We start from the raw sequence: 25,229 nt of genomic DNA on the forward strand, positions 1-25,229 counted from the left end.
CCTGAGCCCTATACTCTATGTTGTGAACAGTACAATCCATTTACCAGACTGCTCCAGCCCCCCCAACCAAGCTCTAATCTGCTTTCTGTCTCTATGAATTTGCCTAGTCTATATATTTTCATCTAGATGACATTGCGTAGCAGCTGTTGTTCACTGTCCACCATCTTTATTGTATTTTTAAGGCCCGTCCATGTTGTAGCATGTATTGGAATTCCATTCATTTCAGATTTCCCACTGTATGTATATAGCACACTTTGTTTAGTTGTTTATCATTTGATGATAAACACTGGCATTGTTTCCAGTATTTGATTATTGTGCAGAGCCAATTTCTAACTGGCATGTACACTTCAATATAAGCTGAGGCCCATTCTAGCATGAACCCTCCAGGTAGGAGTCCTGGGTGTCTGCATCATGTTTCTGAGACTTAACACATTGCCCTGGCATTTAGGAGTACGTAAAAGGGTCAGGAAGACCTGGGTTTTGATACACAGCTATCGTGTATTAGCTGTGGGAACCCGGCCTGTTTCACCTGGGTTTTCTCAGTCTCTGAGGTGGAAAGAACAATACCTATACTTAAGTTGTATTGACTTTGTTACTCAAAAGTTATTTTTTAAATAAGTCATTGGCTAGGTTTAAATGTTTTCTTTTGTGTATTTTTATTGGCATGAAATTTTGCAAGTATCAAATTAAGAAAATCTTCCATCTTCATGTTTAATTCTGGAACTTCAGGAGTAAGTAGTCTTGTTTTTGCATGGCCTTTAATGGCACTTGGTGTTCTTACACCTTTGGGAAAAAAAACAAAAACCTAAGATTAGTACAGTCATAGAAATTTAGAAAGAAAAATAATAATGGGCCATTTTATAGCTGTTTATCCAGTCTTTAAGTACAAGTTTATGGTCCTTCTCCTATAGTTTACTTCAAAAATCTTGTTATGACCATCTTCATGATGCTTAACCAGCTGCTAGTTCTGACTTTCAAGGGATCTTGTTCACAACAATGACTCTTGCATGCCCTTCCTACTGTACAAAAATGTCTAGTATTGGGCTTGTGGAGTGAAAGAACCCTACAAATTCCCTGGTACCTCTGGGTTGCCCATCAAAGCTGAGTAGTCATAATGGAACCAACCAACCTTTCTCCTACATTCTCCCTGCTTCCCCTAATTTTATTATATCAGAGCAGTGTTAGATGAAGTAGCCTTACCCTAACCGGCAGCCATTTTGAGTTTGTAGGCAATCTGTTCATCGTAAACCTCAGATCATTATGAAATAAAATTATTTTCTCCCAAATGAAGAGGCTCAGTTAACCTAACGTCTGTTTTCTTTTGGTGCTTCTAACCAGGTTAGGGTGGCCTGTGCTCTCAAATGAACTCTTCTGTCATTCACATCCCAAGATGAGTCTGTTCAGGAATGAGAGAGAGGGAGTGGGGGTGGGGGTTGTTGTATACTTAATACTTGCCAAGTTTTCGCTGTTTATCTTACTGGAAAGTCAACAGTTTGACTGTTAACCTCCTGCACAATTAAGATCTAGGCTCTTTATTATGGTTATGCTTAAACTTTGTGGTTAAATCTTTCTGAGGCAAAGAGATGGGGGAGAAAAAAATTAAATCTGGCAGTCAGGGGCTCAGTCATCCTCACCTGCTGTGATCTGAAAGTCTCCTCCCCTCCCAAGGATCCTTGACCAGTTTTATGTGAGGTTAAGGAAACCTTTTGAGCAGATTATGTTCCCTTAGAGAATCCATGCAGTGGGGTTTCTTTTAAAGAAAACCGTTTCCTCTGAAAGAAGGGCACTACTGTTCTTAAAAAGTAATCCCCCAAGTAGGTAACAAAGCTTTATCTTCCGTGATCATCAGCATACTATGGTAAAAAGAGCTGAACAGTAAGTTTGAGTCCCAAAAGAATGAGGAAGTGCACAGGGGAAGTGGCTGAGGCACATTCCAAAGTACCACTCCCTTCTGCCCCTCTGTAGACTGTAGGATGAACTGAGGAATTTTCTTGTAGTCCAATAGAGATCATTCAGCATAGGCAACTTTTATTTACGTCCCCAAGTTGGTTCCTCACCTCTTTTCATATATTAGTGTTAATGATTGTCACTAGCTAATTAACACTATTGATGCGTTCTGTGTGCATCTCATTCTTATTTAATTTCTACAGTGAACCTGTGTTGTGATAGCCTATATTTTTTCCTGAGGAAAATGAGCCTCAGAAAAATGAGGTAAATTGTCCAAGATAGCACAACTACCAACATTTGCTACAGTGGAGAAACACTGGCTCTCAGGTGAAACGTGGTGAGTCACGTTTCTAGATTACCTCATGCTGTAATACTGACCAAAGAAGGTCATTTGTTCTTTTATTGTCCATTTGCCTTTTTTTTTTTTAAGATTTATTTATTTATGCATACAGAATTGGGGTACAAGCCAGAGGTGCAGGTACGGTGAAAGGCTTCACTAGAGACAGAGTGGGGAGCAAAATAGACAGACCAACAAAGTACATTGCTGAGGGGAGCGATAAGCAGGTCAGGAGAGGTCTGCCGCGCCATGTGGTTACCTCCGGGGCTGGGATTGAACTCATGCCTAAGTGGCTTTAGCTTCTTAGTGCTGTGCTTTAACAAACACTGCACCACCAGGGAAGACCCCATTTGCTTTTTAATGATCATTTGCTGAGGTTACAGTTTTTTAGCACTTCCAGATTTCAAATTGCATCTTTCTGATAACCTGCCACCATGAAATTAAGACTTTACATTTTCAAATAGTCATAAATGTGTGTTTTTCTCCCAAGTACATTATTATGCCCAGTTAGGGATCACCTATATGGATTCAGTTAAAATAGTAATCACCACTCAAGTTTGTGGATTGTGAGATCCCACTGTGACTCAGAATTGTTGCTCCAAATTTGAGTTAGAAAAGTAAAAAGGTGATGGCATTTACCCAATACCTGGCCCACAGTAGGTACTTAGTCAATTTTTATTGAAGACATTCACCAAGGAAAAGGAAAATAATTTTCAGAGGAAGCACCCTTGGCTAAATTGACATTTTTGGATGCTGTGGACTTTATATATTCATGTCAACTCTGAGTTCCATCTAACTTCATGTAAGAGATAACCCAGTCTTTCTTCATTATTAGCTGGAGACTATCTGATTACTTCATCCATCTTGTGATCTCACCATTAAACACTCAGAATGTTTTACTCAGTGTTAATCATGGAAGATAAAGATTGTCCTTCACTGGAAATGTGGGCCCTATGTTTTCTGTGATAGGAGGGAAGCTATTCTCAGACAACATCTTTGACAGCTGTTGTGTGTGTGTGTGTGTGTGTGTATAGAAGAACTGGGTGTAGGCCACACTTGCTGGGGTTTCAGAGGATTCACCAGAAACAGTGGGGTGCAGAACAGGCAGATTTACTGAGAGATATTGTTAAGGGGAGCAGCGGATAAGACAGGAGAGGTTTGCTGTGCCATATGTAGGTTAGCTCCCTTGCAGGGATCACACTCAGGCTATAGCAGTGATAGCACTGAGACTTAACCACTTGGCTACCAGGGACCGAACCCTTTGACAGATGTCTCCAGAGGTGAATTTTTGCTTTGTGTTCAATAATTAAATGACGCCGCCAGATTATAAAACTGGAATGAGTATTTGCAGGTTGGTAAAAGAGGGTAAGTTTGGAGTTTTCTGTTAACTTTACCTGTGGAAAAAGAATTCCCAGTCTATTGATGTCTTTATCCCTATAGGTTTATCACAACACACAGTCACTAGTAATAAGAGAATTTTTATATTTAAGTGATTACTTGTAGCCATTCTCAAAGAGATGGGTGTTAAATACCACAGCACAAAGAAACATTTAGCTGTCACCATATCCTTCATCACTGTGGTGCTAATATATCTGATACTGCATGAGGACTGTCTTTTAGAGGATGTGGTAATCAGGTATCAGAGCACTTTCGTTTATATGACTTCAGTTGATGTTCACCAAGCCGTGTGGTATAAATAGCCTCGTTATTTGTATCTTTCTCATATTCCTCAATTCAGAAGCTGAGGTGAGAATAATTCCAGGATGTTGTTCATGCATGGGACTTTTTGGCAGTTTCCTGGTGTGTAATGGGTCTATACTTCTGGCTTTGTTGCACTCTGGTTCTGACCATAGTGCATCCTCTGGCTGCATCAGATGTATGTCCCAGCACACTGGGCTTCAGAAGGGATGCGAGGAGAATATTCTTTTTTTTTGTTGTTGGTGTTGGAGTATGGTGGTGATGGTTATCAAGAGCCCAGACCACCTCAGGCAGGAAGGTGGTGATCTCTCTACAACTCCCTCTGTTGATTAATGTGTTTTACATTTTTACAATTGCAGTTTTCATTTGAATTTCTAGGAGTCCAAATTACAGTATCACCTTGAAATTAGGAAAACCAGTAAGACTTTTCAGGTCTTCAACTTTAGAGATGACGGTACTTTAGTGGGTCAAGTCTGTGGGCTATTTCCCTTCGGTAATTGGAAAGTCCTCTTGGGATACAGACTGTTAGCATAAGATAGCACTTTTTTTATTTGCACAAAAAGGGGTAGATTTTCTTGTTCTAGAAAATGTGCTTCAACTTCTTAACCGTTTAGATTTAACTCAGAATTATTTCCAGAACAACCATAGATCAGGGAAGACCAGTATAACATGAGAGAAAAGCAATGGTGTGGTGGGGGTGGTGGTGGCAGGAGTAATAGGTGTTGCCAGCATGACCCACCCACTCCTCATCACTGTTGTCAGTGCAACCAGGACACGTGCTTTGCCCGGGGCTTGTGAACGTTCTTGTCTTGTCATTCTCTGTGGATGACTCTTAAGTAGAGAGGCCAGGGACAACCAGTAAACATGGAAGGAGCACCATGGGTCAAGTTGCTCTGCCCACAGAGCAGGAGGGAAAAGGGTGAGAGGAGCTCAGTGCAGATTCACAAAGGTAGGAATTCCACACGTACCACGGGCTCCCGTGCTTGTGTGTGTCTGGATCTGTTATTAGTGCTTTTTTTTTTTATTTTTCAAGATTTATTTATTTGTTCATACAGGCCAGAGGCTCAGGGGTGGTGAGAGGCTTCACCAGAGACAGAGTGGGGAGCAGAACAGGCAGATATACGAAGTACACTGCTGAGGGGAGCAGCGGGCGGGTCAGCAGAGGTCTGCCGCGCCATGTGGTCACCTCCGGGGCAGGCGGGAATTGAACTCATCTAACTCACGCAGAAGTGGCTTAAGCTTCTTAGTGCTGTGCTGTAACCCGCTGTGCCACCAGGGAGGGCGTTATTAGTGCTTTTACAACCTATTTTGAGGTTATGATCCATTGGTTCTCTAAGTCAGTCTCCATTTCCTTAAAACTGGTAGTATGACAAGTTTTTCTGCCTTTTTATCCAGAATTGGAACTCTTGCACATTTAGACCTTTTGTTAAAAGTCAAGGAAGTGTGCTAAGCTTGAATTATTGAACTGTTCATGTTTCTCTATTTTACAGCTCCTGATGGTGTAAGTTGTAAGCACTTGGTAATACCCGTTAAATTTAATAGCCTGTCATTGAATGTCCCAGGCATAATTAGTAGGAGTACATTATTACAGTTTAAGGGAAAAAAAGAATTACAGGAGATAATCTTTAATGTGAATTGTAGGTAGAGCAAGGCAGTTAGGGGAGTTGTGAGGCTGGATAGTTGTCCATCCTTGACTTTTTTTTTTTAAGACTATTTATGCTTACATAGGTGCACGGGCAATGAAAGGCTTCACCAGAGACAGAGGGGGGAGCAGAACAGGCAGATTGATGATGGACACTGCTGAGGGGAGCAGCAGGCGGGTCATTTTAAGAGAGCAGTCTACCTTAATTATAACCTTTCTTCACAGCACCTATGCAAGAATCTAGAAGTACATTAGTTCAGTCTCATTAAAGGTCAAACAGAAATGTACATTAATATAATAGACTTTCTCATTAAATTGTCAGTTTTGTTTTTAATGATGATTTCCTGTATTGTCATGTTAAAAAGCTAGTAGAAATGTGTATGGAACCTGGAACTTCCCCTTTTCCTAGAGACCACCCTATTACATTTCTGCTGAGATTTACACACACATGAATATTTCAACATAGCGTGATGCATAAGGATCTTTAAAACCACCCTCCCCTTAGACAGTCTGCCTAATGATGTCTCTCAAACAAAAATAAAGTACTTAAAGACATATGCCTGACACAACACATATTAAAAGTTACTGATGTCTGCTACGTAACAAGTACTCTACCGGTCTTGCATTGGTGAGCCACAGACACAGGCTTTGAAATCTGGGAACTTACGCTCTTATAAAACTGTTTTGTAGAGTATCTGTTTTTGTAGGTTGTAAATATATGTAAATAGTAGTTGCCTCGATAGCACTTATGCCTCCCCAGCCTCTTGTAAACATACTTCATCTTTCCTAACTTTGAATGCATGGGTGCTCTAAAGGGTAAGCAAATAGCAAGTGGAAATTTTACTAACTGTTACACTGTTTTTAAAATGAAGACAGAACTTTCTTTTTCTTTCTACTCCCTTCAGTATTCTTAGTAAAGCACAAGTTTACATTTCTTGTATATCGTCACTGATCTAAAACCATAGCTTCCCATCCCTTTCTTACTCTGCTCACTACATACATCGTTTCCCTCCTCGTAAGCTAATATTTATAAAATTTGTGTGACAATTACTTTGAGTGTTGTCTTCTTTTTATTATAGATTTTAAAAAATAGATTTAAGAATTAATTACATAACATGACCCGGGAAAAACAGGACAAATTGTCTTTTTCAAAATAATTTGTGCTATTCTCCACCCTAAAATAGTGTAATGTTTATTTTTTATGGTAGTGACCTGTCTTTTCTAATTTGGCTAGAAAGTTTAGTATCACAGTTTGAAAAGAAAGTGTTTAGCTGAACAAAGCCACCATATTAACAGTGGTTAAGATTTAGTGTCAGCACTGGAACAAATTGCTTCTATTCCAAACCTGGCTTAGCACCTACATGGCCTTGGGCTTGTCACTTAATCCAAGTTCTCAAAAAGCAAGAAAGGTTTGTAAAAGAAGAATCTTCTTTGAATTCATATCCTTTCGTGACACAGGGACCATTGCGTTACCACTCTCACAAGGATGTCCTGTTGAATAAGTAGGTTAAAGTCTTATGAAGTGTTTCTATAGCACAACATATGGGCTCTACAGTACTGAAATTCCTTCTTAATCTAAGTTTTCGCACAGAAATCTAAATTATCAGCCTCAGATAGAAAAGGCTGAAGTAATACTTTAGCAGTATTGGGACTAGTGGGGGGATGTGTTTTGGCAAAGAGATTATTCACTCAAACATTCATTGAGAGATTACTCTGTGCCAGACCCGAGGAAAGAAAGCACATTATTAGTGAACACACCAGCGAGATGCCTGCCCTCGTGAAGCTTACCAAGGTCTCTGCTGGAGTGGAACTGTGCAAATGCTTCTGTTGTGTAGTTTAAAACAAGCCAAGCTTTCTGGAAATAAAATTCCTGTTATCATCCAGATTTGGTTGCAGTCGCTAAGAAAATCCAGGCTCTTCAGGAGCTGGCAAAGAGCCTCAATGTTGAATTGTCGATGCCTGTGTGGACTTGCATGGGAAGGGCATCTGGTTAGCCTTCACCCCTGCAGTGGCAGGTCTTAGAAGAGGATTGAGGATTTCCCCTTATGGTCGACAAGGCCAGATAACAGTAGTGACATAAACCACATCCTGGGGAAATAGTCATCTTCTTATGCTCTGAGTTCCCCTTCTATTAAGAAGAGATCCTTGTAAAACCATGGGCTGTATTGGGTGACTTCTTTGCATGGAATAGTGAGGAAGTACAGTTCTGTGAGAATGTTGACTACACAAAGGAATGGCAGAAAATCATTAACTGGAGAGGAGGGGACTGGGCGAGTTGAATCAAGACTAACTTGTTTATAGAATTTCCCCGGCATAACTGTTTTGTAGGTTTTGTTCGTTTGCAGGTTTAAAGAGTTGCCCTGGGAATATGTGTAATAAAAAATTGGAGTTAGGAGGAGTGGAGACTAGGAAACCAGTTTCAAAACCAAGAGGTTCTTAAAACAGTCCAGGTAAGAACCTATACCTGGGTGGTTAGAAGTAAAAAAGAAAGGAAAAGGCATAGAGGATCATCATCAATGTGGAGAGGCAGAAAATGAGACACTAGATAGGAGACCCAGATGGTTTTCACTGACATCTTGGTTCTTTTGTTTGCTGTGAGTTTTTGGACTAGTAATTTAACCTCTCTGTGCCTCTACTTCCTCATGCTGTAAGAGGGGCTGAAGCTCCCCACAAGGAGTGTTAGCACACTGTGTAACACAATGCAGGGGCTCTGTAAAACACGATCCTAAGACAACACCCCTCATCATCATCAGGGTCTGGGTTACTTTATTGTTAGGACTTGTAGTTGTTTGCATATGGGAAACAAAGCTTGGAAGCTAAATGATTGGCATAAAGGGAAGTGTTGGGAGATAAGAAGAATTAAGTGAAAGTTCACTTTTGGGTGAGTTGAGTTTAGGAGGTTGGCATTGAATAGATTTGAGTTATCTGAATAGAATTAATACTTTGAACAATGAGAGTGGCCAGGTGGCAGGATTAGGAAAACTAGAAAACAAACTCGATTTCTCCTGTGTCTCCTGTATTCTATACACTTGGCTTCCTCTGGAGAAGAATCGCCATTGTGGCATGTGCTGGGTGGTGCAGAATCCTTTGAGCATCACATCGCATCTTTGAATATTTCGCCTCCACTTAGTTTCTCAGGGAGCCAGTGAACTAGCAATCTCCATGGAAACTATAGATGGGCTCCCTCAGCAAATTACCACCAGCCGGACTGGGTAGGGAAAACAGCAGAACAGTGTTCTTTCACCTTTGAGGGGCCAAGAGTCTGATATCAATCAGGGTATCAGTGCTTTTGGTCTTTTCTGTGGGCTGAAAGAGAAACCTAACTTGTAGCGGCTGCTGTGAACTTTGACTGTCTTTGGCTGTAGATGCATCATTCTCATCTCTATCTCCATCTTTTACCTCACCTTCTCTTTGCCCTCTCTTCTTCTAAAGGTACCAGTCATTTATTCCCACCCTAAATCCAAGTTAGTTTCATCATGTGAGCCACCTACAGAGTTCTGGTTTTAAAAACAATTACATCCTGAGGTTCCAAGTGGGTGCAAATTTGGATAACATACACTATACAGCCCCCTGCAGACTGGGCCTGGAGCTGGCCAGGGACCTGCATTCTTATCTCATCCCCAAAAGAGCATGCTCTTAAAGGCACAGTCCACCAAAGAGCAGGACCTTTTTTTTAAAGATTTATTTATTTGTGCATACAGAACTGGGGTACAGGCCAGAGGCTCAGGGGCGGTGAGAGGCTTCACCAGAGACAGAGCGGGGAACAGAACAGGCAGATATACGAAGTACACTGCTGAGGGGAGCAGCGGGCGGGTCAGGAGAGGTCTGCCACACCATGTGGTCTCCTCCGGGGCAGGCGGGAATTGAACTCATGCAGAAGTGGCTTTTTAGATTTTCAGTGCTATGCTTTAACCTGCTGCGCCACCAGGGAGGGCCCGAGCAGGACCTTTTTTTAAATGCATACAGAACTGGGGTACAGGCCAGAGGTGCAGGGGGATGAGAGGATTCGCCAGAGACAAAGGGGAGCAGAACAGGCAGATCTACGAAGTACACTGCTGAGGGGAGCTGTGGGCAGGTCAGGAGAGGTCTGGCACTGCCATATGTGTCAGCTCCCTGGCTGGGGATTGAACTCCTGCTGTAGTGGCTGCAATGGCTTCATAAGTGCTATGCTTTAACTCATTGCACCACCAGGGAGTGCCCAAGAGTAGGCCCTCTTAAAGCTGACTTTGAAAAGTTTACTTAACAGACATGGATCAGCTACTCACTGAGGTATGTGAGTGGGAGTTGATTGCCTAACTGAATCCTAGATTTATTTTTCTTGTTTCAAAGTTAATTTTTTTCTTTTAAAAAAAGGAATTTTTCATCATACTTGAACTCTGTTATAGCTGCTGCTTTTTTCTGGCCAAATTCTTCATCTATTAGGCAAGCTCTTCCGGAGGATTCTGTCACTGAGTTAATTCTTAGAAACAGGGCATGCCAAAAGCTAGCGGTGGAGATCACTTGTAGGCATCTGTCACCAGTAAGTCATGTCCCCCTCCCCTTACCGCTCCCCATCCCATCAAACAAATTTGACTGAGTTATATAACACTTTGCATCAATTTTTCCTCCTTGTTAAAATGAGACACCATTCCTGCCCTTCTTTCAAGAGCTTTCAGCGAGAATCCAAAATAATAATGGCTGTATAAGCTTTTAGCTGTCTGTAAGCTTATAGAAAAATAAGGTGTTATTACAACAGGGTTGAAGTATATATCACTCTTGGGACATGCACGAAATCATACTTCTTGTGGTTCTATGCTGCCATATAATCAAACAAGCATTAGGCAAATTGGTAAGAAAAAACAGTGGAAAAGAAGTTTAATAATAACTTATACCTCCTGTGTTAAGGGAGAGATTCAGTACATGGAATGATGCAGACATGTGACTTCAGACACTAAAAGAGTCAAGACCAGTGAGTGTGGTAGGGGAGGGGAGAATCAAGTTAAGCGAGTTTACCAAGAGTGGCACAGTAGTCAAGGGGATGCAGACATAAGTTTGCCTTCTCCATAGAAGAGAGGAATAAAGTTGCTGTAACTGGACAGTGAGCTGCTCCTTTATGTATGTTAATGTCTCCTTGAAAGGCAACCTCCACTCAGTCTTTAGAAGCCCCTCTCATGAAGTCGGTCTCTCAAAAAAAAATTTAAATTTATTTATGCATTTAACAACTGGAGTGTAGGCCAGAGGTGCTGGAGGGGATTTGGTCAGAGGACTCACCAGAGACTGAGTAGGGAGCAGAACAGGTGAATATACAGAATAGCTGTTAAGGAGAATAGTGAGACAGGAGAGGTCTGCTCTGCTGTGTGGGTCAGCTCCCTAGCCTGGGATCCCCCTCGTTCTGCTGTAGTTGACAATAACTTGGTAGCTCTGAGAATTTACCCCTTGTACCATCAAGGAGACCCTGAAGTCAGCCTTGCCAAAAAAGACCTTTTTCTGAGGGGGTGACATGTTTTTGTTTTCTTACAAACCAATGTTTCTATGATTTTTTAAAAGCACCTTTTATGTGTTCATATGTCCATCTTTCTGTGCATATTTGTCTCCTATGCAGAATTGAAACCTACAGTTTGATCATTTCCGTCTCCTAGGGCAAGGGTGTGTGTGCACGTGTGCATGTGTGTGTGGTCTTAAGCAAATAGTTAACTTACTGATATCTTCTGAACAACAGTACTACGCACTTGGGTAAGCAAAGAGGAACATCAGTCCCTGAAGTGATTGAAGGAATTTATACAGCCCCCCCCCCCCTACTCAGAGTGATAGCTGAGTCCTTTGGAAAGCAAGAGTAGAGTCAGGTGAAGGGAAAGCGTAGCCAGACAGTGTGAATAGTGTGCGCAAAGCCTGGAAGTGAGCGAGAACCAGGCCTGGTCAGCGCTGAAATGGCTAACTCCGGACCAGGAGCGAAACTAGGTGAAAGCCAACTGGAAAGGCACATGAAGACAAGCTCGTGTACGGGCTTCCATAACGTGTGGGGTTGAGACACTTTTGTAGGGTGGGGGTGAGGGGGTTCTGACTCTGAAGCCGTTGAGGGCAAGAGGGTGACATTTATTACCAAACTGTTTTAAAGTTATTTTGGCTGCAGTGTGGTAACACACAGGGCTGGTAGAAGTCCTTTCCAGAAATCCATTGGTGTTAAAAATGAGAGTGGGGCCCTCCCTGGTGGCGCAGTGGGTTAAAGTGCACAGCACTGAGAATCTGAAGCCACTTCCGCATGAGTTCGATTCCCGCCTGCCCCGGAGGTGACCACATGGCGAGCCAGACCTCTCCTGACCCGCCCGCTGCTCCCCTCAGCAGTGTACTTCGTCAATCTGCCTGTTCTGCTCCCCACTCTGTCTCTGGTGAAGCCTCTCACCGTCCCTGAGCCTCTGGCCTGTACCCCAGTTCTGTATGAATAAATAAATAAATCTTAAAAAAAAAAAAAATGAGAGTGGATGGTCACAGATTGAACGTGAGCATGAGTGGGATGATGATGTATCACCTTCTACTAAAATTTAGCCTGGAGGACAGGCCACCAGAGGGGAGTGTGTTTCAGACACATTAAATATGTGATTCTGTGAAATGTTTTCAAATAGAAATTTCCATGAGGCCAAATAAATGCTGATGTAAAGTTCTCAGACAGACAGTTTTCCACTATACTCAGGTCTGTGGCCACATGTAAGTCCATTTTGGGTCCTGTTCCTTCTGAGAGTGCTCATCTCTATCTCATTGGGTCTTCCCCTTTCTGCAGCTTTGTTTCCTCTGAATTGAAAATGTAACTAGATGATCTGCATAGTCTCTTATGCTTAAACCTTCAGCAGAGACTGTAATTCTTTTTTTCCCCCAAAGATATTAGAGGTTGGAGTTTGGAAATTTTTGGCCCTAAATTCCTCAGAATCTAATTTGTACTACTGTAGTTGCTTCTTATGCTAAGAAAAATCCTGCCTATTCAAATGTGTATGATGGACCTGTGCACCCTCAACAACTTTTCCTCCTGAGGTTCAAAAAGAGAAAGGATGTAGCCAGATCTGGTGAAATGGCAAAGGATTGACCCAAGCTCCTCAGGAAGGGTCATATTAGGCCCAGACAAAAAGCCCTGACCTCCTGGGCTCTGTACTCACTGGGGCCTGGCTCCTTCTGGGTGGACAAGACCCTCCGGTCAAAAGGAATCTCACCCCCCGCCAGAAATCCAGATCACCCAATGGGCCTAAGGCAGCAAACTTGCTCTTCTCTGTCTAGTCTCTGGCTGTAGTTTTTCTCCAGATGCACTGTCAACCAAAAAGAAGAGACAACTGCAAAAAGCTCCGTGTGTTTACTAAGCAAGTGTGGGTTTTCCAGAGTCCTAGGCCCCTTACTGAAATATAGGTGTGGGGGAGATCTGGCCTATTGTCAGTGTGACCCTGACCTGCTCAGGTTGGCCCCTTGTTGTGTATATTGTCTCTGACAGGCTGGGCAAGGGTTGTCAGGCCTGTTGGACTCTCACAAAAACAAATCCCAATTGTTGTTTCCATTTGTATATCCTCACCTGAGTGTTCCTTGGTCACAAACTACTATATAACAGGCACTGTTACATGTGGGAGGTAATTTAGAAGATAGGATTGACTGTCTAAGACTTCTGGAGTCAAGACAGCTTGCCTTCCCACATGTACAAAGGCTCTGCAAGAAGTCATATAAAAAGTGGAGATTTCTGTAGTGGGAAGAGGGCTGGCAAGGTCATTTGCGAAAGGAAAGATTATTTTGGGCTAAACCAACAAAGGCGCAGGGGGGTCTCATGCACACGGCTCCCAGTGTGAATCAGAAAACTCCAGATTGACGTGCTTAAATGCCTACTTTTGGGAAGAAGCTGAAACCGCAGTTACGTTAGGTATTATCTCAGTGGACATGAACTGTTTGGGGCTGTTGAACCTATGAACCCATTTTCGGATGTCGGTGTATCTTTAAACAACAGTTGGGGATGTCCATTCGGTACTGGCGGGCACGCCAAGCAATTTTGTGCACCAGGGCTGGTCTCAGAGCAGATGCAGGTGTGTGACATTAGGTTGATCCTGCTTTCCTGGCTGCTCTCTAGCCAGCCCTTAAAAATCCTGGGTCAGAAATTGCGAATGCTCCCTCCTCTCCTAGTACTGGCTAGCATAAACATCCCATTCACCCCACACCCTGAGCTCCCTCCTCCTCACCACCCACTGTGCACAGCTTCTCTTGTCATTCAGGTAACTCCAACCTCCTTCACCAGGGGAGGGGAGCAGGTGGGTTGTACCAAGGATGTGAGCCTCATCCCAATCTCTTCTATGCTCCTCTTCACTGCCTGACTGTTAACAAGAGTTAGGTTTGGGGGACTTGGAAGCCAGGTTCCCCCATTCTGCTGAGGTGGGTCTTATACAAATGTCAATCAGTGACTTGTCTTTGTATCTCTATAGAACCACTAATGCTTTAGAATAACAATGTAGAAAGGTCTGGAAATCTTAAACTCCATCTCTCAGGCTGAAACTGAAAGTTGACTCTAGCTGAACTCTCCAGTATGTTATCTCTTTAGGATTACAAAACTTCAAGGACATAACTCATTTTTTAAATCAACTCTTTCTCAAGAATGGACGTTTTTGATCAGGTTTTTTAAAGGCAAAACTAAAAAACCCACCTAGCCACTTCCTTTTAGGTAGCAAGACAAGAAAGGTCTTTGGGCTGGGCAAGCATGGGTTGGAGCTGAGGGTACTGAGTTGAGCATCATTTGACTTTTTTCTTTTTGAAGTAGCATGGCATTATAATCTCCACTTTAAAAAAAGTCAGTATCTTAAAATAGCGTGGTAGCTAAAATAACAGTAACAACAACAGCGCTAGCTTGCCATTCATGAGAATGGTTGTTTGTTTAAAACCCAGGGCCTTGGTTCTGGCAACAGTTAGTTTCAACTAGCTGGGCTCCCACAAGAGTTGCTCTAATAGAAATCAGATGGTCTCCTGACAGGAAACATGGGTTCTATTAGCATTCTCTCAAGCCCTCTGTCAGGGGTTTCCTGCAGACACACACACACAGAACTGGAGGAAGGTGATGTAGACCTCTGTCTTTCAAAGGCTTCTCATGCTAATATTCCCCCTCTGAATAATAACTATTATCAGGCCAGTTTGATGGCCAGGCTGTCTGCATTCCCATCCCAGATCGTGGGAAGGTCGCTTGAACTGCTTTGTTGAAAGAGGGAGCCAGGGAGGCCAGCCATCACCCCACATGGTTGGGATCCCAGAGCTGCCTGCCAAGGGGAGTCATCAGTGGGTAATGCCTTACCCAGCCCTGCTCACCAGGCCCATGGCACATGCAGCCAGATCATTCCTAGCCCCCTTTCCTCACTGAGAACCCTGCTCAGGGCTGGAGTTTGGGGGACCTGGAATGTGTTGGCTTGGGTGCCATCTTTACATGGTATTGGGAGGGGTGGAGTGACTGTCAACATGAATCCACTCAGACTAGAGGCTTCCCAAATTCCTAAACGGCAGAGTCACTAATGGCTTTATCACGTCACCTTTTCCTGCTTCCCTCTGCCGTTCTGGGCAGCATTCTCGGCTACTTGGTGTCAAGTTTTGACAGGTGATAAAAGCAACTATTGAGGTTGCTGCTTCACAGAGTCCAGATACATGACCATTGACTGATGTTATTTTTTGCCTTTGCTGGGACACTCCCTCACATCTGCTGTCACTTCTAATGGATTGAGCTGTATGTTCTGAGGTCTCTGCACTTGCCCTCCAGTCTGGCAAATGGCAGCTTGACCTGAAAGGAATCTGAAATAAATGAATGGGGACTACAGAGGAACACTGAGAGCAGGTGCTCGGCAGCATGACACTCCCTCCCTCCGCAGAAAATAAACAATTTTGCATCTCCGAGGAGATGAACTTTAAATCAAGATTTATTCAAGGCTCTTTGCTCCTCTTCTCTGAATCTGTGACATCGCAAACGCCTTGTAGGCCCGTGTCTGACCCTTGGCTTCTGGGGCCTCAGTGGAACTTGTTTGGTGATGGGGTTTGTCACCAGCAATTACACTGATAAGCAGGAAAACCCTATAGCTCCGGTGTGTCTGAGTTTGGCCAGGCAGGCGCTGTCCTTCAGAGGCTCTGTGGCAGGTTCTCATGGGCCATCTCCCACCACTTTTTTCTTCCTATTTTGCTCACAGGGCCATGTTTGCTGTTCAGTGCAGGAACTCCCCACCGTTCTCGGGTTCCCCCAGCTACAGTTGGAAAGACTTCAGAGTGTTCACTGTAGAGCCTGGGCCTGAGATCTCAGCAGGCCACGGCAGCAGATGCTCTATGCTTTTGTTTATTTCGTATTTATCCGTCCCTTCCTTAGGCTTCAGGGACCAGTGCCAACAGGTTATTAAAAGAATGAGAATAATTTGACTTCTGACATTGGGGCTTGGGGTTATGGGTGATGTTTTCTGATGTGAAATCAGCTGTTTGTTACCCACTAACTCTCCCCTTATTCTTTTCTTGCAGATGAGCTCACAGTGCCTGCACTTTACCCCAGTAGCCCTGAAGTGTGGGCCCCGTACCCTCTGTACCCGGCGGAGCTAGCGCCTGCTCTACCTCCTCCTGCTTTCACCTATCCCGCTTCACTGCATGCCCAGGTAATTTATACCCATCGGCCACGACTGCACTCACTCCACCACCGGTCCTTTCAGATCTGGTTCCCCAGAGCACATCATACAACTAACACCTGTCCAGCTAACAGACCCACCTCCAAGAGATTAATGATCCCTTCTAAATCAAGCTGACACTCTCCAGAACTGATGAGGACCGTCTGACAGCCATGACATCACCCACTGCCTGATGTTTGCCCCCAAATGACACCTCTCTCTTCCTTAATGAGCTCACCCTCATACCACACACAAGATCAGGGCCCAGGTCACCCCAGCTGGAGGGCGCCCCAGAGCCTAGCCGTGTGCCTTGTCTCCAGAAGGCTTCAGGGGGGAGGGGTGCACTTACAGAGGCGCCGTGGCCGGGTTTCTGGGTCGTGAGGTGTCTGCTTGTCTTCTCGTTCGAGTGGCCACACGGGAATGTTGGGAGCTTTTGAGAGGAAGACTGCTGCTTACATGTGTGACAGGAAAGATTAAGGGCTCCTGTTTGCCTTTTTTAGGAAACCCTGTGGAAAGGAGGTACAATGTCTAGGGTGTAATTACAGGCCAAGACAGGTCTCGGTCTGACCAACTTTCTCAGTTAAGAATAGCCTGAGTTTTATAAACAAACCCCCTTGTTTCTCTACAAAGATCACAGTCTTATATACCATCTCTTCCTCTCCCCCTGGTGAAAGCTTCTCTTAGCTTTGTTTTTAGTATAAGTAGTAGTAAAACAGCATCAGGGTTCAGAATGATGATCAATAGAAAGTAAAACAAAGAATATAGATGGACTTCTTGCTGCATTCTTAACTCCTATAAATAGGAAAGCCTGATTTTAAAAAATTGTTAATCTAGTATTTGGGGGTTTTGTCTCTTTTGCATAATGCTTATTGGCATGGCCCTGGATGAAATGAACAGCTTCCAAAAATTTCTTTCTTGACATACACCTCTTTCACATTGCATAGAACTCTCGCTGTGTGAGGCAATTCAAGCATCCTAGTGAGTTTCTCATAGTCGTGGGCGTTGCGCCTCAACATGCTGCCATTCTCAGTCCTCCTGGGTCACCCACACCCCGTGCCTAAGTTAACACCTGGCTACCTGGGCGCCATGTGGGCAACATACAGAGAAGGCCCTGGGCCTGGGCCCCAGCAATGTTCACACTCTGTGTTCAGACAAGAGGGTGTAAAATGTGTAATACAAACAATGAAGAAAAATGTACAACATGACAATTAAGAGTGCTTGGCATAGAAAATTAGGTGGCAGGACTATTCTGAGACTGACCACTCAGTTTCTACATTGCTTTCCTTCCTCTGCTACTTGTTCAAACCTTTTGTCTATGTCAGTGGTTGATCACCCTTTCAGGGGATGGAGAAACGATAAAATACAAAACTCAGGGTATCTTCTGAGTTATTAGTATGTTTGCCGTGGGCCTGTGGATAACTTTGTAGATGATATGGAACAAATAAAAGGCCTCCTATTTGTGGATGTGTCTCTGTTTCCCTGGCTAGACTGCCTAGGACAGACCTGTTGACAATCACGGCCAAGTGCATCTGGTCTTTTGCACATCCTGGTTTGGGTTATTTTGCCCCAAGCTTGCACCTTTGCCCTGGCCAGAAAGGGCCAGGAACGGTGTGGCCATGGCAGTCTGGTAACTTGCTCTTGCTTGGTTCACACAATGGAAGAAATGGAAAGTAACTCAAGGGATATGGTAGGTGCTAAAGAGGCATAAGAAATCCGCCATGCCATTATGGGAAAGGATGGGAGCAGCAGAGCCAAGGACTCAGCCACTGGATGAAGGGCATAGATTGCCTGGGGCGTCTTCCTTGAGCTTGAGCCTTTCCCAGTCTGGAATCCACTTGGCTCCATCACATCGCTCCCAGAGCTGGTGAACTCTCATCTCATATCAGTGGCCTTCAACCCCGCTTCTTGTTTGGAGGCATCCCCAGTTGCAAACATGGGTTCTGTATCCTAAGGACTCATGAACAAATAGTATTATTTAAAATTTTTTGTCCAAGATGAGAAGCATAGCATGAATCAGCTGGTTTGACTCACTTTACATATGAGGAGACAGCCCAGAGAAGATGGAGTAACAAAGTCCGCACTCGGCCCTGACTACACCAGGTCACCTGACTCCCAGGCTTTGTTCTGTACACACCGCAGTGCTGGCTCACCAAAGACTTATTCTTTGATGGAACTTTGGCAAGGCCTCACTCCAGTAACTCCTTGGATCTTTAAGTAGAGGGGAAGGCTGTAAGAAGAGACTGGGAACCAAAGACCAGGGAAATTAGCACTTAACCTTCCCCCTAAGGGCCTCAGGATTTTTAACTTGTGCCGAGTGGGGAAGACCAAAACAGAGCATTTACATTAGAGGGTCATTTCGTTTTTACCTTGGAAATCTCATATATCTTTGAAGACGCTTTTGAGTAATTTTGCTTTTCTTAGCAGTGTTGTGCTCTGTTTTGAGACATGGATTTTTTTTTTCTTCTAGTGTTTCTCTCCTGAGGCAAAGCCCAACACACCTGTCTTTTGTCCACTTCTCCAGCAAATTAGATTTGTATCTGGGAATGTGTTTGTAACATATCAGCCTACTGCAGACCAGCAGAGGGAGCTCCCATGTTGAATTTGCTTGTTAGCTACTCTCACCCCTCCCCCTTTGCAAAAGCTATTTCTTGACAACATTTGAGAGATTTCAATAAAAATTGTAATCAGAGCAAAAATGGTCTCAAGTAGACTTCAGCGTTTTGTTTTCGTGGTGATGCAATTTGGAGCTAAGATGTCTTCTCTGAGAGTCTGGGATCGGTGGGCCCATGAAATCACAATGTGTAGGAGTGCGGAACGCAGGCCCAGTTGCTGCTGCTCGAATCTGCCTGGACCCCTGGACCCACCAAGAGGTGTGCATCGGAAGATTCTCAACCTGGCATCCGAGGGTCGAATCTCCCTGGAAATCTCATCTCAACAGAGATGGCCTCATGAGTGAAACCTTATTTGACACAAATGGAGGCATCTTCCGTCTGTCTGCTGTAATCCAGAGAAAGGGAGAAACCAGGAAACTTGTTAAGAAGGAGTTAGATCACTGGTCTGATCTGGTGCTTCTCTCTCTACATGCTTAATGTGAAGTAGATGCCTATTTCCTGTTAAATCCCATTTTTAAAGAATTAGATAAGAAAATAGAACCGGAAATCTCAGAACATACTAATTTTACAGATAAAAGAGCTACTTGGTACAACCAACATTTTAAGATTCATGTTTTTGGTGGTGAATTAATTTATTTGCAAGGTCATTGGTATTTGAAATGTATTTCATGGATTATGTAAGCCGCTGTGACCAGGGGAGGAAGGTTTCCCTCCGACTGTTAGGAAAGGATGCTCTGAAGAGAACATCCAGCTGCTGGCCGCCTCATGTTCACATACCTCAGCTGTTCAGGTTGGGTTTAGCCGATAGGACTTTATCTGTCTAGAAAGTCAAGTATGCTGTTTTTACTACACACTAGAAACAGAAAAGCATCTGCTTTGCCCAGAATCTCATTGTTGAGCTAGAAACTTTTGCAGGTAAGTAGCACTGAGTGGGCAGGTTTCTTCCTCTGGGGCTTACTTGCCCTGAGTAGCAAGTAACCTTCTGAAAGGGGCTTTCTGTAGCCAGGAGTAGAGCATATCACCTGTATGTAAACAGAAGGCCCTGAAACCATAACACAAACTTGCTGGGAGCAAGATGTGTGCTGGGGAGCAGTCCCTTGTGACAGTCTGGAAAATTTTTAAAGGTTAAACCCAAAATAAATACAGAAGTGGACCATGGGAAAATAGAGGCAAACTGGGAAGGCAGATCACAGAGGGACAATGGCACAGGAGTGGCATGTGGGTGCAGAGCTCATTCCTATCACCAGGTCCCAGCATCTAATCAGCAGCATCCTGTAACTTCTGGAAACTGCATTTTCAAACTTCTTTTAAAATAGAAATGCATCAAGTCTTGCCACTGTGTCCTGTAAAGACTACAGAAGAAGACAGTGTGGTTTGTCGTTTGGGATTTAATTGAGGTTCGGGGGGGGGGGGGAGAGACCCCTAGAGGCACAGCAGTGACACAATCAGCCAGGAACATGCTGTTTGCACCCAACAGGGACTCTTAGTTTTGGCTGCTGCTTCTGTTCTGAAGGCAGTAGAGAGTAGGGGTTGATCCCATAGAGACACCCCTGAGAAGTAAATCCAGTGCCTCAGAGCCCCTGGTCACTTCCCCAAGGTAAGGGAGGAGATTCTAAGCTTCGCCTTTGGACATTCTACGTGACATTGCTCCCAGCCCTTGCAGTCCTTGACCATGTAGCTGTGATGTGACTGCCACACACCATAGCTTGGAGGTTGCCTTTGTGACTGTTAAGTCCAAATTTTTCAAACAAATGAAACTATTAATCTTCTGACTTTACCTCTAAACCAACAGCTCTGTGAAGAATGTGAGGAGAAACAAACCCTCAGGTGTCCATCTCCCGACTATGCCAGCCTTGACTAGTTCTCCCTCGCATTTGCTTTCTGGTCACCTAGGAACATCTGGCTGAACTCAGAGGAGACTGGGCAGGGTAGATGGTCCAGGATCAACCCCCTCTGAGCACCAGTGGGAGCTTGAGGGAACTGCGTCTCCCAGTTACGGGACCAAGGCACCCCCTTTGCTTTTCCAGGCTCTGCCCCATGAGGCCTGACCTTTGCTGTGACTTGTGTCCTTGAAAGGGTCTGGGTGTGAGTGGATAACAGAAGGGGTGCGCTGTGGGGCTGCCAGAACACATTGCTGTGTGAGCTGTTTGAATGAGTTCTTGGCCTCCCTGGACTTCACCAGAGGGGGCTAATGACCATTCATTCATGGGCGTGCCTAGCCCAACCCAAGGGCTTGGTGACTGTTAGTCTTTTAAGGGGCATTTGAATTTTCACCAAGGAGTACATAGCCTCAGACTCACTGCATGAGGCTGTGATTGTTTCAACACTGGGAGTGTCCAGCATGTCCTGAGGTGCCAGTGGGACTGCACAGTCCTCGTGTTTGCAGCCAGATGGAAGGAAGGCCAGCAGCTGGGAAGCAAGAGACAAGGTGAGCAAGGTGAGGCCTCAAGTGACACAGGCTGCCAGCATCACCAATGACAGCACCTGCTCACCTGCAGCTGTGGGAGGGAGAATTGGGCCCAGAGGCAGGCTCCCCACAGCCAGGCCTGGACATGCCTACCGGAAGAAAACCGTTCCCTGACGGGAAACGGACCCAGAGTGGGAAAAAGCTGAATTCCCAATGAGACCAAAGGTTCCCGAGTGTTGCCTCAGACCCTTTGTCCCGGAACTTTGCAGCTGTTGCCTTAATGTTGTCTTCTATCAGAAAAACTGAGAAGACCCACAGGTCATATGGCCCATTCCTCCTGGGCTTTCTGGATTGTCCTACACAGTCCTCCCAGTAGGATTGCCTCATCTCATTTCCAGGCGGGTGGTGTTACAGCTTGCGCCTTGGAAGGTTCTCTGCATAGTCTGTAGCTGGTCGGGGACTGCCCTTCTAGATTCTGCAACTTCCCTGTCCTGTCCCTCTTCTGCTGTTTGAAACTTGGAGCCCAAAACATGACAGAGGCACTGCTTCACAGAAACAGTCCAAAATTAGTCATCCCAAGTTGCTGGGAAGTTTGGCCAAAGTTTTTCCTTTGGCCAAAGCTGCTGCTACTGATGCCCAAACCTCCATAGCTTTTCAGGGCAGCTGGGCAGCTCTCAGGACCAGAGCTGTGCAAAAACCAGTGCTAGTTCCCATGGTCATGGCTGCTGGTCCCAAGGACACTTCCCTGGAACTCATTCACCATGGCCTGATGGCAACAACAGCTCACACAGGCCTCTTCTGACTGAGGGCAGCAAGGTGGCTTTAATTCAGCTCACTGTGCTGTCCGGGTTTCTTAGGCATGTTCCACTTCATCCATTGTCAGCCACACCTGTCAGCGCTGTTCACAGGCCTGCCTCTTCCTTGGATTGTGAACAAGTGTTGGTCTGGCCATCACCCTGGGAGGGTATAGAAGGCTTGGTGCAAAACCAGGACTAGAGTTTTAAGATAAACAGGCTGGATTTTAATGCTACCTTCTACCCATTCTCCTACCCAGGGGATTTTAGGTAAGTTTATCTCGACCTCACTGAGCCTCAGTTTCCTCATCCATAAACTGTATGAACACCTACTTCATGGTGTTACTTGGGGGAAAACAGTAAAATGTTTGCAGAGTGGTCGTCATCAAAGTAGCACTTCCATGTCTTCTGTCAGCTTGGTCTGGTGTGGCCCACGGGCTCCTGACACACCTTTGTAGCCTCGGGAGCACTTAGGATGCAGAGGCGGTGACAGGCTGTTTGTTAAAGCTGCTGGGCCCTGGGGCAGCCTGCTGTCCTGCCAGACACCATCCTAAAGTGTGTAAGTTCGGACTGCTTGGGAAACAAAACCCAGCTAGGAAGAAACCTTGGACTTAATAAATGTAGCCTTAATGAAAAGAAAGTGAACCTTCCTTTGAAGAAAACCAGTTGTGACGGGTAAAAAGGAAAATCAAGTCCAAATGGGATCATGTTTTATTCAGAATTTGTGCTCCTGGTGAAGGCCAGAACTCGGTGACAGAATGGCAAAGTGGCACTACCTAAATTCAAGCCTCACCCGCTCTGCCACGAGGGCACTACTCGCTTCACTGAGCTCAGCTCCTGGGACCTTTAATAGCCCTTGGAAGCAAACATAGTTAAAAATTAACAGACTGACAAAATTAAATATGGATGACAAGCAACCACTGTGGACTTGATCTGACAAAGAGTGTTACATGCTTGGGTGCCTTTAGTCTCTGTGACATCCTGAGTGAACTTCTGGATGTCTGAGTGGATTCCACTTGCCTGCTTAGAAGCAAGAGCAAGGCTAATGCATAGGTCAGACAGGGAAAGAATCTAAAAGCCCTGGAGAGAAAATTAGGAAGGCTTAGGTGGAATTCATCCAGGCCTGTGTGGGCGCAGACCTCCGCAATACCCCACCAGCTGGACTCGGAGACCTGCAAGAGCTCAGGCCTCACTGCATGTGGCCTTCCCCAGCAAGCCTGCTTCGTTCCCTTTCCTCCTGTTGCCAAAGCTCAGACAGCAAATTTGACTAACCTTTGTACCAGTTCGTATAAATCCTGACTTTTTACCCAGGTGGTGGCAACTTGTTTAATTTCTGGTTGCATTTTGTCCCTTCCATGTCTTCTAGGAAAGGATACGGACTAGCAGTTTGAGAGTGATCTCAGGAAGCTTCACTTTATGAGGCAGAGAGATTACACTAAAAATGTTTTAGTAAATGCTCCTTCAAGAACATGGAGTGTGTCTATGATTAATTAGGCCCATCAGGAGGATCAGGTTTTTTGGTACTGTGAATCATGACTGTAGCATGGCTTTTTCTGTCAGTTTGGACTTTGTGGGCTGCTGGCTTTCTATGCCACCTCGCAGCTTGTGTAAAATTTGCCACCAGAGTGGACATGCTTTATCTGGTGCTGCCACTCAAGAGCAGATCCCTGGTTCTGAAGAGGATGGGGCCGGCCACATGTCTATAAGCTAGAAGAGAGGTGCAGTTGCCTACAACTGGCTCTGAATGTAGAGAAATCTGGTTCGGTCATAGCATTTGTAACTGAAGCTAAGAACATCTTTACGGAGCAGACATCCAGGGCACCGCTGGCCTGATGATCTTCACCTTTAGTGAAACTTGGGTGCCATGTTGGCTGGTCTCAGCTTGTCTGATCCAGTAAATACAACCTGTGGAAGGAGACTTCTAGACTAGCATTTCTCAGCACCTGCAGGAACTAATAGCCATTACATAATGTAAAGGATACTGCGGTCAGATAAACTTGGGGAAATCCCAGGGTTGGTAAGATGAATCAAGTGTGTTTATGTGGCACTTCTTAGAACCTTGAATGTGCTCATGTGCATGTGCTAATCTGAAGGACACACTCTTGTAAGCCTCTCTTAACCACAGGGCATCTGTAGATAAGCCACCTTCTGGCCAGAAGCTGTCAGCCTGGCCTGGAGGGCTTGTCAGGTGCAGGTGTGGACCTAGGTGGCTAGGCTTGGTTCTGTATTTCCAAAGTGGAAAATAGCTGAAACATTGGATATTTACTAATAAAGGTGACTGGAAATTGAACTGGGTAACTGGTTTACTGATGACTCTCTTGAGTGTGATGGGAGTCAGTCTAGGCAGAGGTGACGACGGTACAAGGCAAATTGTTGCTGCTAGTGCTATACAAAGCACTGTAGAAAAACCAGGCAGAGGTCTTCCTGGTAACATGAGGTGCCTGACTTCTGCATGTATTTGAATCCTTGTACTATAAATGGAAGAGGGTGAGAACTGTTCTTACGGATACATGCCTATGGCATTGCACTTTATATATTTTTCTGGGTATCTGGCGTACTCCTACTCCAGTGCAACCCATCACTATGATTGCAAAGGACCTGGGACCATGCTTTGGTGTTGGAGACAGGGTCCTGAATTTTAGAACATTCCTGAAATGCAGCAACAGAATCCCAGGTGGCGTTGCCCCTGGAAAGTGCATGTCATGGTAGTGACTGCTGTCCTTGCTGAGTGCCAGTGGGGTGTCCATGTCACAATCTGTGTGATGTATTGTGGTTAGAGGTCCTGTGCATAAGGGAAATAGCAGTGTTATTTTGGACTTTATATAATGTTGCAGGAACTTCAGGGCCCCTGGAATTGTAGTCAGGGTTGTGGGTATGTCTGTTTTTCACAGACAGTATGGTTGCCTTGCATGGTAGGTGAAATGGATAGATTTTAATCCCTTAAAAAGTGTCTGTGGAGAGGAGTCGAGGGAACCTTGGGCTTCCATGTTATGACACACTATAGGAACCCCTAGGAAATGGGCAGGAGTGACCACCAGTGACCTGGGGGCAAAACCCATACAGAACAGGGGGCCTGAGTGGTAGTACAGATGATCGCCCTTTTCCCCCAAGAGGACAGCAGCCGATAGCACAAAACAGCTTGTTCCCCTGAACCTGTTCTCTGTCCTCTGGTGGGAAGC

The 25,229-nt window shown here is 44.8% G+C and overlaps 1 protein-coding gene across 4 annotated transcripts in view; it reads left to right on the forward strand.

The window, feature by feature from the left end:
* RBPMS (RNA binding protein with multiple splicing) overlaps positions 1-25,229 on the forward strand; it is a 155,676-nt gene that overhangs the window by 118,484 nt on the left and 11,963 nt on the right. For 2 of the 4 annotated variants that reach the window (XR_001145447.1, XM_004682211.2), the window contains exon 6: positions 16,098-16,228. Coding sequence is in view for 3 of the 4 variants with exons in the window: in XM_004682211.2 (XP_004682268.1) it covers positions 16,098-16,228 (131 nt within the window). In the remaining variant the exon portion in view is untranslated. Of the gene's footprint in view, positions 1-16,097; positions 16,425-18,704; positions 18,943-25,229 lie in introns of those variants that run through there. The other 2 variants (XM_004682210.2, XM_004682209.2) reach the window with 2 other exon arrangements.

This window comes from Condylura cristata, unplaced genomic scaffold, assembly GCF_000260355.1.
Source record: "Condylura cristata isolate star-nosed mole 26May11 unplaced genomic scaffold, ConCri1.0 scaffold00014, whole genome shotgun sequence".
In the NCBI taxonomy this organism is placed as follows: domain Eukaryota; kingdom Metazoa; phylum Chordata; class Mammalia; order Eulipotyphla; family Talpidae; genus Condylura; species Condylura cristata.